This window comes from Rhinolophus hipposideros, assembly GCF_964194185.1.
Source record: "Rhinolophus hipposideros genome assembly, chromosome: 7".
In the NCBI taxonomy this organism is placed as follows: domain Eukaryota; kingdom Metazoa; phylum Chordata; class Mammalia; order Chiroptera; family Rhinolophidae; genus Rhinolophus; species Rhinolophus hipposideros.
The window spans coordinates 54497773-54512079 of record NC_138053.1 but is presented as its reverse complement, the minus strand read 5'-3'; the positions used below and the strand labels follow the sequence as shown (position 1 = coordinate 54512079).

At 35.2% G+C, this 14307-nt stretch overlaps 1 protein-coding gene across 1 annotated transcript in view; it reads left to right on the top strand.

Annotated features, from left to right (window-relative positions):
- FCHO2 (FCH and mu domain containing endocytic adaptor 2) overlaps window positions 1-14307 on the top strand; it is a 104144-nt gene that overhangs the window by 20262 nt on the left and 69575 nt on the right. The window contains exons 3-5 of the mRNA XM_081053137.1: window positions 2656-2730; window positions 5807-5948; window positions 6037-6189. Of these exons, the coding sequence (XP_080909263.1) occupies window positions 2656-2730; window positions 5807-5948; window positions 6037-6189 (370 nt within the window). The remainder of the gene's footprint in view (window positions 1-2655; window positions 2731-5806; window positions 5949-6036; window positions 6190-14307) is intronic.

Here is a 14307-nt window from a genome sequence, read left to right as displayed (position 1 = left end):
ATGATGTGGAGCATCTTTTCATATGCTTATTTTCCATCTGCATATCATCTTTGGAGAGGTGTCTGTTCAGGCCTTTGTCCCATTTTTTAATCAGATTGTTTTTCTTACTGTTGAGTTTTAAGAGTTCTTTTATATATAGGATAATAATCCTTTTTCAGGTGTGCCGTTTGCAGATAGTTTCTCCCAGTCTGTGACTTGTTTTCTTATTTTCTTGATATTATCTTTCACAGAGCAGAAATTTAAATTTTAATGAAGTCCAGCTTATCAATGATTTCTTTCACAGATTGTGTCTTTGGTATTGTATCTAAAAAGACATCTTCTCACCTCTCTTCTAGTTTACTATACCCAAGGGCCATCTAGGTTTTCTCCTGTGTTATCTTTTTAGAGTTTCATAGGTTTGCATTTTACTTTTTTGTCTTTGATTTTCAGCAGTTTTACTATGCTGTAACTAGTTACAATATCTTTTTATTTATCCTCTCAAGATTTGTTGGGCTGCTTGGATTTGTGGTTTGGTTATCTTTTGTCAGTTTTGGAAAATACTCCATTATTATCTATGCAGGTATTTCTTCTGACCCATTCTTTCTCACTTTACAACATATGTTAGGGTTTTTTTTTTTGCTTTGTCCCTTGTCCTTTATTTCTCTTTTCTGTTTTACATCCTTTTGTCTCTGCGCTTTATTACAGGAGAGTTTTCTTACCTCTCTTCTAGTTTACTAATTTTCACTACTGCGTATTGAATCTGCTGTTAGACCTTACTCATTGAGATACTAATTTTTGTTATATTTTTCAGACATAGAAATTGTTTTTCAAATTTGCTCCACTTCTTAAAAGTGATTTCTAGTTCTCTACTGAAATTCTTGATTTAATCTATCACCTTGAACATAATGCATAAACTCATAAGGTCTAAGTTTTATAACCTCAGCTTTTGGGACATTGCTAATTTGTTCCCATTTTTTTTTGTTGTTCATCTTGTCTCTCTATATGCCTGGTGGTTTCATGAACGTATGTATAAAAGCATCCATACAGGATCCAGTATCAGGATTTGAAGAGATACAGGTTGCAGTCCCTTTGAGGCCTTGCCTACTTATGGTTCATCGTTACTCTCTGAGTCTCCACTTAAAGGGAATGGGATTTCCCAGGCTTCCCTCCGTTGGCAGCTCTACATTTGTAGTTTAGCCTCCCTTACCCTGTGAGGCTGTGAAAGCTCTGCTCCACTTCTCAGTCGTAGCTTCTTGTTCTAGATGCCCCCGAGGGAAAAGCTGCCCTACATATATGACTCACTTCTCTGGATATTCTTCTCTTGGATTTTAGCCTACTGATTCTTAACTGCCTCTGGTTCTCTGATGCCTTTTAGTCACAAAACCCCTCCCTCCCCCTATGTTTTTTCTGGTTTTCCTCATTGGGAAATTTTTGTATCAATTCATTATTACTGGAGATTAAACCACGTTTCCCCTAGCTGTTAAACGTATCCATTGAGATATTAATATTTCTTTGTGTATTAACTTTTTTAAATTATCAAAGTACTATCTTTGTAATATGGTATATTAAAAAGACAAAGTTTAAAGGAGCAGAAAAAAGTCACAATGCCAGTAGTGAGAGGCAGATACTATTAAGAGCTCCTTTTTGTTAGAGGCTGGTGTTTGTGTTGATGGGGTTGGAGAAGAGCTTGGAGATAAACTTAGTTTGGATAATCTGAGTTTGAGGTGATTAAGATAATCTAAGTAGAGTTGTACATGATGAGGCATTTAGGTATTCAACAGATGGTTTAAACAGATGCAAGAGCAGTGTGGAGATCTGGATTTGGACATTAAAAGCAGAAAGTTGAGTCTATCAAAGTCAATAGAAGGGTGGTTTATAGACTGTTCCACTGTTAAGAGGTAGCGCAGATTGAGACGCGACGAGGTAATTAAGGAGAGGTAAAATAGGACTGAAGTTTTGTATTGTTAAGAAGGCCAAGACAGCTTCATATTTTGTATATGTATATTATGTGTCTATGTGAAAAATTTCTTTTATCCCATATTTATTGGCTTTCATCGATTTATTTTTTTAAGCCTAAAAGCCTATAAGCTAAATAGCAGCTATATAAAACACAATATTCTAGTGTGAAATACTTGTTTGTTAGCGTTTTAGATCTAATCACGTAATAGTTTAAGCTATGAAGTTCAGGACTTCACACTTGCTAATAATTCGTATTTAGTTTTGAGCAAATGATTATCATCAATCTGTTGTTCTATTAAGTATGCATAATAAATCACAATGTTGAAGAATAATAAAATTATATTAAGTACACCAACTGAGTATTAAAAACAAATAGCTTTCACACTGAGTCAGTTTAGAGAGAGAGAGACTATAAGAAGTAGTACTCTTGTATTTCCTGTTTAAATAAACAGTGGTACTAAAGATAAAAAGAGTAGTGACTACATTAAGTTTTTTTGGTGATACAAATTATTTTAGTGCTACATCAGACTAGTTCTTTAAGTAGATGTGCACAAAGGGTATTTAAAGATAGGTCAGAAATTCATGACCACATACTAACTTATTTTTAACATACAATTTGAGTTATCGTTCTGTTTCTGTAGTTTTAATTGTATTTTGATAACTTTGCTATGTGTTTGGTCATTAAACAAGAGATAACATGGAAATTTGATTTAACAGAGCTACAATAGAAGAGGCGTACTCCAGGTCAATGACAAAACTAGCAAAATCTGCAAGCAATTATTCACAACTTGGGTGAGTTAATTTCTTTGAATAACTCTTTTTCAATGTTGATTTAGGCACAGTTCTTCAGAATACTAGGTTTCATTGAGGATATAATAATTCATAAATATAATCATATATAATTACTTATTTTACATGTATTTATATTTGAACATATTCTTGCCTTGATTGAAAGTACAATTGAACTTACTGAATCACTTAATGCCGTCAAAATAAATGGAACTTATTTTTTCCTTTATTAAACTGCATAGTTATTCAGTAGTGTAATTTTGAGATTATATATTTTATGTGTTACACATGTTACTCTAGTTTTCTGGAAGTTCATTTAAATTCTGTAGAACAGTGATCTTTAAAAACTCACTTAAATCTCATTTCAAACTATTGAAATGACTGAAATGCATTAAAAATGTCTCTTATGATTTTATAGATTATCATTAAATCTTTCTTTCAAAAAGTTATGTTAAAGAAATGTGTTCTTTGAGGAAATAAATATCAATAATAAGAACATACTTAACGTGAGATGTTCTCATAGCCATAACAACTCTGGGAAAAATAATTGTATAATTTGAACGATAACAACTCTGGAAGGAATACTTAATCTAATTTAATTATCTAAAATTTGGAGAAAGGTTATATTTTAGCTCAGCTATGAAAATAATTAGTCTAACAATAATAAAGATTTTTATAGTGATATTCAGTAAAAGATTCCTCTGTATCTGGGTTTCTGATGAATCTGTGAATCCCTTGAAATTTTAGATAAAATTTTGTGTAGGTAGTAATTCATATTTCTGAAGAAGAGGGCCTATACCAGTTATCAGATTCACCTATGGTTCTGTGATCCAAAAAACTGGTTAAGAATAAATTTTATGAAAGTGTCATTGAGTGAGTTTAAACAAAAGTCTCCCTACTTTGTTGTCTGGATAAAAAGGAGTTGGACTCTCAGTTCATCCACTAAGTAGTAACACTGTCCATTATGTGAGTGCTGGCCAGCCCCAGCTAAGAGGACCTTCTGTAGCCATGTACACTGGCTGGGAAGGATGCGGAGCTACTGCCTTTTATTAGAGGAGAGTAGGGATTTTTGCCCGCGCTCTAACCGACTGAGCCATCTGGCCACCCCTCTGGCAGCTCAGCTGCAGTTTGTTTTCAGTGTAGTTGTGGAGGGCATAGCTCACTGGCCCCAAACCAGCAACACTGTTGTTAAGAGCTCGCGCTCTAACTGACTGAGCCATCCCGCCACCCCAATACATATATATTTTATTTATTTATTTATTTATTTATTTATTTATTTATTTATTTATTTATTTATTTATTTATTGGAGTGACAATTGTTAATGAAATTACATAATTTCAGGTGTACAATTCTGTATTACATCATCTATAAATCCCATTGTGTGTTCACCACCCAGAGTCAGTTCTCCTTCCATCACCATATATTTGATATATATATATATTTTAATTATAGTTGACATTCAGTATTTTATATTAGCTTCAGGTGTACAGTGCAGTGGTTAGGCATTTACATAATTTATGAAGTGAAGATCATAAAGATTTTAAATATTAATATTTTTGTTTACTGGTGCATAATTAGGCAATTGAATTTTATTTTTCTGTAGTTTCATTTAAACGTATTTTGGAATTGTCAGTTTTCTTTCTTAGTGTTTATTATACCTTCATGTTATTGACCAGAAAAAAAGGTGTATATGTCAAAGTTTTATAAATGGAATGATACTTGAAATTCCTATATTTAAAGAAATCTTATGTTGAACCACTTTCAGTGTAAAGGATCCTTTGGTAAAGTAAAGGGACATTCCATCTTATCTGCTTTGTGACATCTAGACTATCATGTATCAGGTTTACATGAAGCCATGAACATGTCTTTAGGTACTGTAGAGAGTGGATACTTTTTGAAATTTTCCATCTAACTACTTTTCACATTTAGTGCTGAAAGTGGAATGCAGAGATTGTGCTGTTTTTTCTTTTGAAATTTTCCATCTAACTACTTTCCAGATTTAGTGCTGATTAGATTTTAAAGTGTGAAGTGAGGTCTAATCAGAACAGTCCTATTCTAAGTATTTTAATGATCTTCTTTATTATTGCTTAAAATGAGCATTGCCAGTTAGCTTTCCTGCTGGGTAAGAAATGTAATAATTGGCACAGAGTACATGTTAGGATATGTAATTTCTTTTTCCATCCTCTTGCCTTAGTGATCATTGCTGCTATTTGTTTTGTTTTTTTTGTTAGAAGTTTTATCGTAGAGCAAAGGAAGTGCTGTTGAAAATATCTTAGGGTATAGAAAGTACCTGAGGAAAGCATAGGATAAAATTATTCTTGGATCATTCACCACTGACCAAATTAATTTAAATAAACAATTGGCATCCTAAGTTACTATCTATCTAAGCTATAATAACCAGGTAATTCTTGGAAGTACTCGAAACTGCTGAAAATGTTAAAGCCTCCACATTGAGAAAAAGTAGGAAAATATGTCATTCATTCTGTACCATGTAGTCGAAAGGGGACCTCTTAATGTTTTTTAAAGTATACTTATAGATACAATTATAATGCCTCCCAAAAGGTTTTAGGTAACAGTTCTAAAATAATTCTTAGATGATTATTAATGATGAAAGCACTTTAAAAAATCATGTGCAAGTTTGACTTTTGTGTTTCTAAATTCAAAAGAACTTTTTTATTTTTGATGAAGCATTTTAAATGGAGCACTAAATAGTCCTCCAAAATCGAAATTTGATAAGTTAATTTTTAACATTAGACAATGATTAGAAATGCTTCTGATACAAATCTAAGTAGCCAAATCAACTCAGAAAAATAATACAATATAAATGAGGGCCAGAGCCTTGTTATAAGTAGTTAACGCATTTTTGTATACTTGAGGTCCAAAAATATGTTAAATGATTAACCAAGGATTAAAAATATTAAAATAAGTCTATTAGTTGTTTAATTTCTGCTTTATTTTAATTTCATCATTTCCCTAATCAAAAATTGCTGAATATAGCATTATTACCTTTGGTTCTATTTTGGAGCCTTATACTTTTTTTTCTTTTAGTAAATTGTTCCCATGTTTTCTTTCCCTTAGAACATTTGCACCAGTGTGGGATGTGTTCAAAACATCTACGGAGAAATTAGCTAACTGTCACTTGGATCTTGTTAGAAAATTACAAGAATTAATAAAAGAAGTTCAGAAGTATGGAGAAGAACAAGTGAAATCTCATAAAAAGGTATAAATTTTTTCTTGCTAAAAGATTGTTTAGCGATTGAGTGCTTTATAGTTTGATCATTTTTGATGAATCCTTTCATACCAAACAGACTAAAGAAGAAGTTGCAGGAACTCTGGAAGCTGTTCAAACCATTCAGAGCATAACTCAAGCCCTCCAGAAATCCAAGGAAAATTACAATGCCAAGTGTGTAGAACAGGAACGTTTGAAAAAGGAAGGAGCTACACAAAGAGAAATAGAAAAGGTAATTATAATATAAATAATACCTCTGGTTTCAAAACACTGTCACATACAAGACTGCATTTAATCTTCAAACACTCAAGAATATGATCTCACATTAAAGGTGAAGACACTGTGCTTCTGAGTCTTAGTGGTTTACGTCCGTGAAACAAGTAGGTTTGCAAAATGTGTTGTATATAGTAAATAGATTAGTGAATACGAGAAAAGGACCTGTTTATGTCGATGACACATTCACAGGACATTTTCATAATAAGAAAATTGATGACATACTGCTTGGTATAGGATTTAACAATAAGATTAAAAAAAATTTGCATCAAGACTTTGATATATTTAGAAAGGCATAGATACTTGAAGATAAGCTTTAAATATATGTTGTGGGTGATTTATTGCTGACTTTGAGCACATTTATGTAGTATTGTGGTAAACCACAACCCTTCCCCTCACTCTCGTTTTTGGTGAAAGTAGGTTTTTCTCCCCTTTTCAAAACAGTTTAACCATTCACTTGTTTGATGTGGTATAGTTTCTATTGAGAATGAGCCATGGAGAATGATAATTTTTAAAGCTTTGTAAAGTATTTGAAATATCCAGTAAAAAAAGAAAACCAACTTGTAACCATATTACAATTATATTATAAAATTGTACATACATAGGCAAAAACTAGAAGAGAATATTGAAAAATTAAAACGGAATTTGGGTCTATTTCCTATAATGTTTGTGCAATAAATAAAAATTGGAAGGGGGAGAAAGATGAGGCATATAAGTTTACAATTTTAAAACAACTTCCATTCCAGACAGCAATTATGAATAAAATATAAAAAGGAAAAATAAAAGAAAATGACAGGATCCAAAAAGAAGATATTACCGGTGTGAACCAGAAATGGAACAGAAACCTGAAAGTGGAATGCAGAGATTGATTACGCGGGCTTGTTGGACTCAAAGTCCTAAGTTAGGCAGTGGAATTTGGCTGTTGTGTGGTACAGGGGACTAAATAAGTTCCCTACTTAAGATAAGCACAAGGAGCCCCACTCACTGTGTAAAGCTATAGATAGGGAAGAAAGAAGGCTCTCAGGCTGCTAACTAGGGCTAAAGTTTTACTGGAAGTTGGGGTTTTGGAGATACAGTTCTGACTGGGAGTCAGTCAAGTGAAGGAACCAATTCATGACTGTTTTGGCCATATCCCCATGATTGTTCCCGAGAAGTGATTAAAAACTACCTTTAAAAGACTAATATTAAATTGGGGACTTACAGGGCTGGCAGGAGGTAACCTGAAAACTGCTAGGTGGGAGTGGATGCGCATAAAGGATAGAGTGTAACACAATTCTGCACGGTACCATTTACAGTGTATTCTATAGAGTTTTCCAGTAGTACTGATGGAAAGAGAAGGGGGAAATAACCAAGAACTCTCCCATTTGAAATGAGAAAACAACCAAAATTCTAGCGCACATGTAAGAAATCAAGTGCTAAGACAGACACTAATAAATTAAACAATTGGAATAAGAATTCAATCCAGGTAAAAATTTATTTTTTAAATTTTTAATTTTTCAATTACAGTTGACATATGATATATTAGTTTCAGGTGTACAACAGTGATGAGGTGATAGAACTTAGCTATATAACTTACGAGGTGATCCGTCCAGATAAATGTAGTACCCGTCTGACACCGTACATAGTTATTACAATATTATTGACTATATTTCTTATGCTATACTTTACATCCACATGATTTTTGTGACTACCTATTTGTACTTCTTAATCCCTTCCCATTTCCTATCTCGCAGCCCTCAAAATGTTTTCTGTATCTGTGAGTTTCTGTTTTGTTTATTTATTTTGTTTTTTAGATTCCACACATAAATGAAATCATATGGCATTTGTCTTTCTCTGTCTGACTTACTCTACTCAGCATCATACCCTGTAGAGTCATCCATGTTGTTGCAGATGGCAAGATTTCATTCTTTTTTTATGGCTGAGTAATATTCAATTGTACATATGTACCACATCCTCTTTACCCATTTATCCATTGATGGACACCGAGGTTGGCTCCATATGTTGGCTATTGTAAATAATCCTGCAATGAGCATATGGGTGTACATGTCCCTTCAAAATAGCGTTTTGGGTTTCTTAAGATAAATACCCAGAAGTGGGATTAGTGGGTCCTTTTTTGTCTCGTTATAGCCTTTGTTGTAAGTATTGCTACGCAGCTTTTTTTTTTTTCTGTTTCCATTTCCATTTTCATGGAATATCTTTTTCCATCCCTTTACTTTCAGTCTGTGTGTCTTTCAACTTGAAGTGAATCTCATGTAGGTAGCATATGTAAGGATCTTGTTTTCTTATGCTTTCAGCCACTCTATGTCCGTTGATTGCCACATTTAATCCATTTACATTTTAAGTAATTGTTGATATGTAGTTACTGCCATTTTATTATTCATATTTTTTATCATTTTTCCTTTTTTTTAAAAAAAATTTGTTGGGGAACAGTGTATTTCTCCAGGGCCCATCAGCTCCAAGTCGTCCTTCGATCTAGTTGTGGAGGGCGCAGCTCAGCTCCAAGTCCAGTCGCCTTTTTTTTTTTTTTTTTTTTTTTTTTTTGGTTTTTGAGAGCCCACTGGCCCATGTGGGAACCGAACCGGCAGCCTTCGGAGTTAGGAGCATAGAGCTCTAACCACCTGCGCCACCCGGCAGGCCCCAGTCGCCTTTTTCAATCTTAGTTGCAGGGGACGCAGCCCACGGTCCCATGCAGGAATTGAACTGGCAACCTTGTTGTTAAGAGCTCGCACTATAACCAGCTGAGCCATCGGCCGCTCCCTCTTCCTTCTTAAAGAAGTCCCTTTAACATTTCTTGTAATACTGGTTTGGTGGTGATGAACTCCTTTAACTTTTTCTTGTCTGGGAAGCTCTTTATCCATTCTTCAATTCTAAATGATAGCTTTGCTGGGCAGATTAATCTTTGTTGTAGGTCCTTGCTTTTCAACACTTTAAATATTTCGTGGTAATCCCTTCTGGACTGTAAAGATTCTGTTGAGAAATCAGCTGACAATCTTAAGGGAGCTCCCCTGTAGATAACGAACTGCTTTTTCTCTTGGTGTTTTTAATGTTCGCTCTCTGTCTTTAACCTTTGCCATTTTAATTATGATGTGTCTTGGTGTGGGTCTCCTTGGGTTCATCTTGTTTGGGATTCTCTCTGCTTCCTGGGCTTTTATGTCTGTTTTCCTCAGCAGGTCAGGTAAGTTTTCCACCACTGTTTCTTAAAATAGGTTCTCAATTCCTTGCTCTCTCTCTTCTCCTTCTGTTACCCCTATGATGTAAATGTTTATATGCTTGACGTTATTTCAGAGGCCTCTTTCACTATCCTCATTTTTTTAAATTCTTTCTTTTGTTTTGCTGTTCATATTGAGTGCTTTCTGCTACCTTATCTCCTAAATTGCTGATTTGGTCTTCTTCATGTAATCTATTGTTGTTTCCGTCTTAGGTAGTCTTCATTTCAGTTATTGTATTCTTTATTTCTGACTGGTTCTTTTTTATGTTTTCTGTCTCCATTTTTATGTTTTCCTATCTCTTTGTTGAAGTTCTCCCTGCGTTCACTGAGCATCCTTATAACCAGTGTTTTGAACTCTGCATATGGTTGATTGCTTGTCTTCATTTTATTTAGTTCTTTTTCTGGAACTTTGTTCTAATCTTTCATTTGGGACTTGTTTCTTTGTCTCCCTATTTTGGCCACCTCCCTGTGTGTGTTTGTATGTATTTGGTAGGGCTGCTATGTCTCCTGGTCTCGGTAGAGTGACCTAATGTAGTAAGTCTCCTGTGGGATCCAGTGTTGCCGTCTCCCTGGTCACCTGAACCCGGTGATGCAGGTATGTCCCTTGTATGAGCTGTGTGGGCCCTCCTATTGTAGTTGAGCCTTAGTTGCTGTTTACATGTCAATAGGAGGGATTGACCCTCAGGCTAATTGTGTGTGAGGACTGGCTGTGACGACAGTGGAGGAGCTGTTGTTGTGCAGGGACTGACCCTATGGAGAAGGATTAACTTTAGCAGGTTTCTGGTGCCTGCCCAGTCTGCTCTACCGGTGTGTTGTCCGAGGAGGCATCCAGGTGGTGCTCCTGCTAGGTCCGAAGCTGGCCACCAAGAATGCTCGCTCCAGGGCCTCCTGAGAGGGGCTCTGTTGCAGGCCAAGTTCAGCTGCAGCCTGTACCCTGACCAGGGCCACCAGAAATGAGCCACAAACCAATATACAGATGGCTGCCACCAACACTGGGCTTGCAGGTGCCTGGGAGAGGGCAAGCCTCGAACCAAGGCCGGCTGCCACCACTGTGGCAGCAAGAGGTTCCTCAGCAAGAGGCTCCTCAGCAAGAGGTATGGTCCATGCTGAGGCCAGATGCTGCTTGTTTGGGGTTTGTGAACCTTTGAGAGATTTTAGGAACGTTCACAGCATGAACCAAGACATGTTATTTGTATAGGAAAGCCACTGGAAGTGCCTTGAGTGGGCCCACAAGTTGAGGTGGGGTCTCAGGGAATCACCAGGGCGGGATTCCTGTTAGCGAGGTTGATAGAGACTCAGATATGGTCATTGCCTCTGTCTGCATGCCAGGAGGTGGGAGGATCAAGAGAGGAACAACGGCTTTTGCCATCACTTCTGTTTGGGAGAAAGCCGCCCCTCTAGCCTTCACCCTGAAGCCAGACAATTCAGTTTGTCACCATATATTCGCGTTGCTTTTCAAGCTGCTGCTCCAGTGCTGGAGCTCAAGAGCATATGACTCTGTCAGCACGTAAGTCTCTGTGCATGCAGACCCTTCAAGAAGAACACTTGAGACTCCAGCCCCCATTTGTCTCACTTAGCCACAATCTCTGCTGATTCACAGCCAGAAGTTGTCGGACTTCTCATCCTGTCACTGGAAACCTGGTAGGAAGCCTGGTGTGGTGCTGGGACCCCTTGCTCCTAAATAGGGACCTTCGTCACAGAGATATCCTTCTTGATTTTTAACTGCCACATGCAGGTGTGGGACCAGCCCATTCTGCATCTCCAAGCCTCCTACCAGTCTTGATGTGGCTTCTTCTGTATATTCTTCGTTGCAGGACTTCTGCTTCGCTAGACTGTAGGTGATTCTCAATGATGGTGCTTCTGTAGTTTAGTTGTAACTTTGATGTGGTTGTGAGAGGGTGCAAGTACACTGCTTACCTACTCTGCCCTCTTGACCAGAAACGCCTTCAAAACTCCTGCAGATGAAATTAAAATTTATAAAACAGATGAACAGAAACAATTATATGTGTTGAGGATGTTCAGAGGTAAATCAATAGAAAATTATGTTAAAGAAGATTAAGAAGTTAAGAGGCATAATGAAACAAGACCTAGGAGGAAAACAGCTAGTTAGAAAAGTTGAAACTGAAAAATATGGTTATTGAAATTTAAAAAAAGGATTAGAGAAGACAAATTTTAGATTTGATAGTCAAAGAAAGAATTTGGAAGATAGTAGTGAGGGAACTCACCCAGAATATAATACAGAGAAGTAAAGGTTACTAACATTTATGTGATAGGAATTCCAGAAGAAAAGAATGAAGAGAATGGTGGGCAAGTAGTATCTGAAGTTCAGCAGCTGAGATTTCTTTCAGAATTGAAGAAATTCAGGAGTCCTCAGATTTATAGTAGATTCTTGATGTTAAGTATGTTAAATAATGATAAATTCAGACCTGGACACCAAAGAAAAAGAGGTTGTTAAAAGCTATCAGATATTTATTTTTTCTCACATCTCTGAAATCAGAATGCATCTTTAGGTAATCACATAATCACTGTTTTTAAGTTGGCATTTGTGGTGTAGTTTCATTGCCCATACTGGGTGGCATGATTGGACAACTGCAATACTTTGATGTTTCAGTTAACAGATCATTTTAAGACTAGTTGAGGAAGAAATAGTTCTGATTATTGTCTAAAAATCTTTTGTTGAGACATTTTGATGAGATTAAGAAAATGTAAACTCCAGTGTTTGGAAGAAAATCTGGAGATAATAGTGCAACACTTTTAAGAAATGCTGTGTCAGTAATGCTATTAATGACATCGAGGATAATGGTATGTAGGAAAAACAAACCTCAGTGATCCCTGAATTGGAAAGTAATTCAGAAGGGTCGGAATCTAAATATGCAGAAGATTTAGGAGTATCTCAAACAATTCACTTTCCTTCTAATTCTCTATCACATAGGACTGGTCTAGAATAAAAATATACCTCTGAGTCTGAAAGAGCTCTTTTAATAAGTATAAAATAAAAAATTTAGTGATAAGAAAGCATTATTTCATGGTTTACTTGACAGCATTTTTGTTTTAATAGTACACAAGATAATGGTGTGCTTTACCATTAATGATGTATTAGATTTAATATTAGCCAAATATGTACTAAGCATAAGTACTAAAAGAATAGAAATATAAATTTTCTAAGTCAGCAAAAAGAAGAGGATATTAAAGTTTATCAAGAAGAGAGAAAGGATGAAATAGCAAAGGAAAAGAATGGTAGACAGAAAACTCAAAATAAGTTGACAGAAATAAGTCCAAATATACCTAGTCATATACATAGTCATAATATACCCAATATGAATAATATACGTAATATACATATATACATATGAATATATACATATGAACATATATATACATATATACATATATACATATGAATATAAATAAATTAGACTCCTCTAATTAAATTAGGTTGCCTGTCAAACTGGAAAAAGAAATCTTATATGTAAAACAACCTTAATGTTCAGCAGTAAGAGAGAGTTTCATATAACGAGACAATTCAGCAGTTCAAATAAATGGGTAAAATAAAAGGTAATATGATAAATATGGGATTTACAATACTCTAGCAAAAAAATATTGAAGGGGGAGGAATGGATGGAATCTTGAAACTAGGTTCATGTGCTCTAAAATTTCTATCACAAAAGTTAAAAAAAAAAGAGCTAGAATGACATTAACATGAGTAATCTAAAAAGTATAATGTTGAGCAAGAAAAGCAAAGTTGCAGAAGAATATATATATTTTGATGCCTTTTGCCATAATCTTTAATCCTCTGTTAAAAAATATTCTTTTTGTTTATATATAAGTAAATATGTGTTAAAGACATGCGTAGGGACAGTAAATACTAAACCACATAATGGGAGTTACCTTTGGGGAGCAGTAAGAGGAATGAGACTGGGAAGGAAATGGGCCTCATTTGTCTAATATTTTTTCCAAATAATAAAAGAATATGAACAGATACAGTATAAAATTGACTATATTTCAAAATTAAGTTATCTAAAAAAATGTGAGCTATAGAAACATTGACTTATAGTACATACTATAACATACACATCAGACAGTGAATTGGTACGATGTCCATATCATTAATGCAAAAGTCTGCTATCTAAATTAGTTGAAACTTTCCAGAGGGTTAAAGTATTTCTGGGTTAAATACTGCTGTTTGTTGTTTTTTGTTTATGTAGTGACCCCTTTAAAAATGCATAGAAGCTAGAGATTACACTTAAAGAAATGATTATCTGAGTCTTGATATAAACCAGAAAAGCTTTAATATAAGGTAATGATTTAGATGAAATTAAAAGATTTTTTTTTTTTTTTAAGGAGGGCACAGCTCACAGAGGCCCATGGGGGATCGAACCGGCAACCTTGGTGTTATCAGCACCACTCTCTAACCAACTGAGCTAAGAGCTAACTGGCCATCCGTAAAAGATTTATTTTTGATTAACACACTGAGCAAAGCTGTAGCAGATGGTTGTGTTCAAGGGTTGTGAGTTGGTGGCTGAAATCCAGCCTATGCTTTACTTGCTTTGTGGTGGGGTGGACAACTCAGGGGAAGGGTGCTTTTTTCTGATTGTTCTACTCAGAGGTGATATCTTTGCTTGTCATAGTAGATGTCCTAGTGGGACTCTGGTTTATATATATTCAAATCTAAGTTTTTAAGTAAATAATTTATTTTTGCCTATAATAGGCTTTTAATTAACATGAATACAAGCTTTAAAAAATCTACATAGATCTTTGAACCATTTTTCCTTTGGTAAACTTAAAAACATACTTATCACTATCATAACATAGTATGCTTCTCATCCTCACTCACAGATCCTTATTTTTATAAAACACCATTTAAAAGTC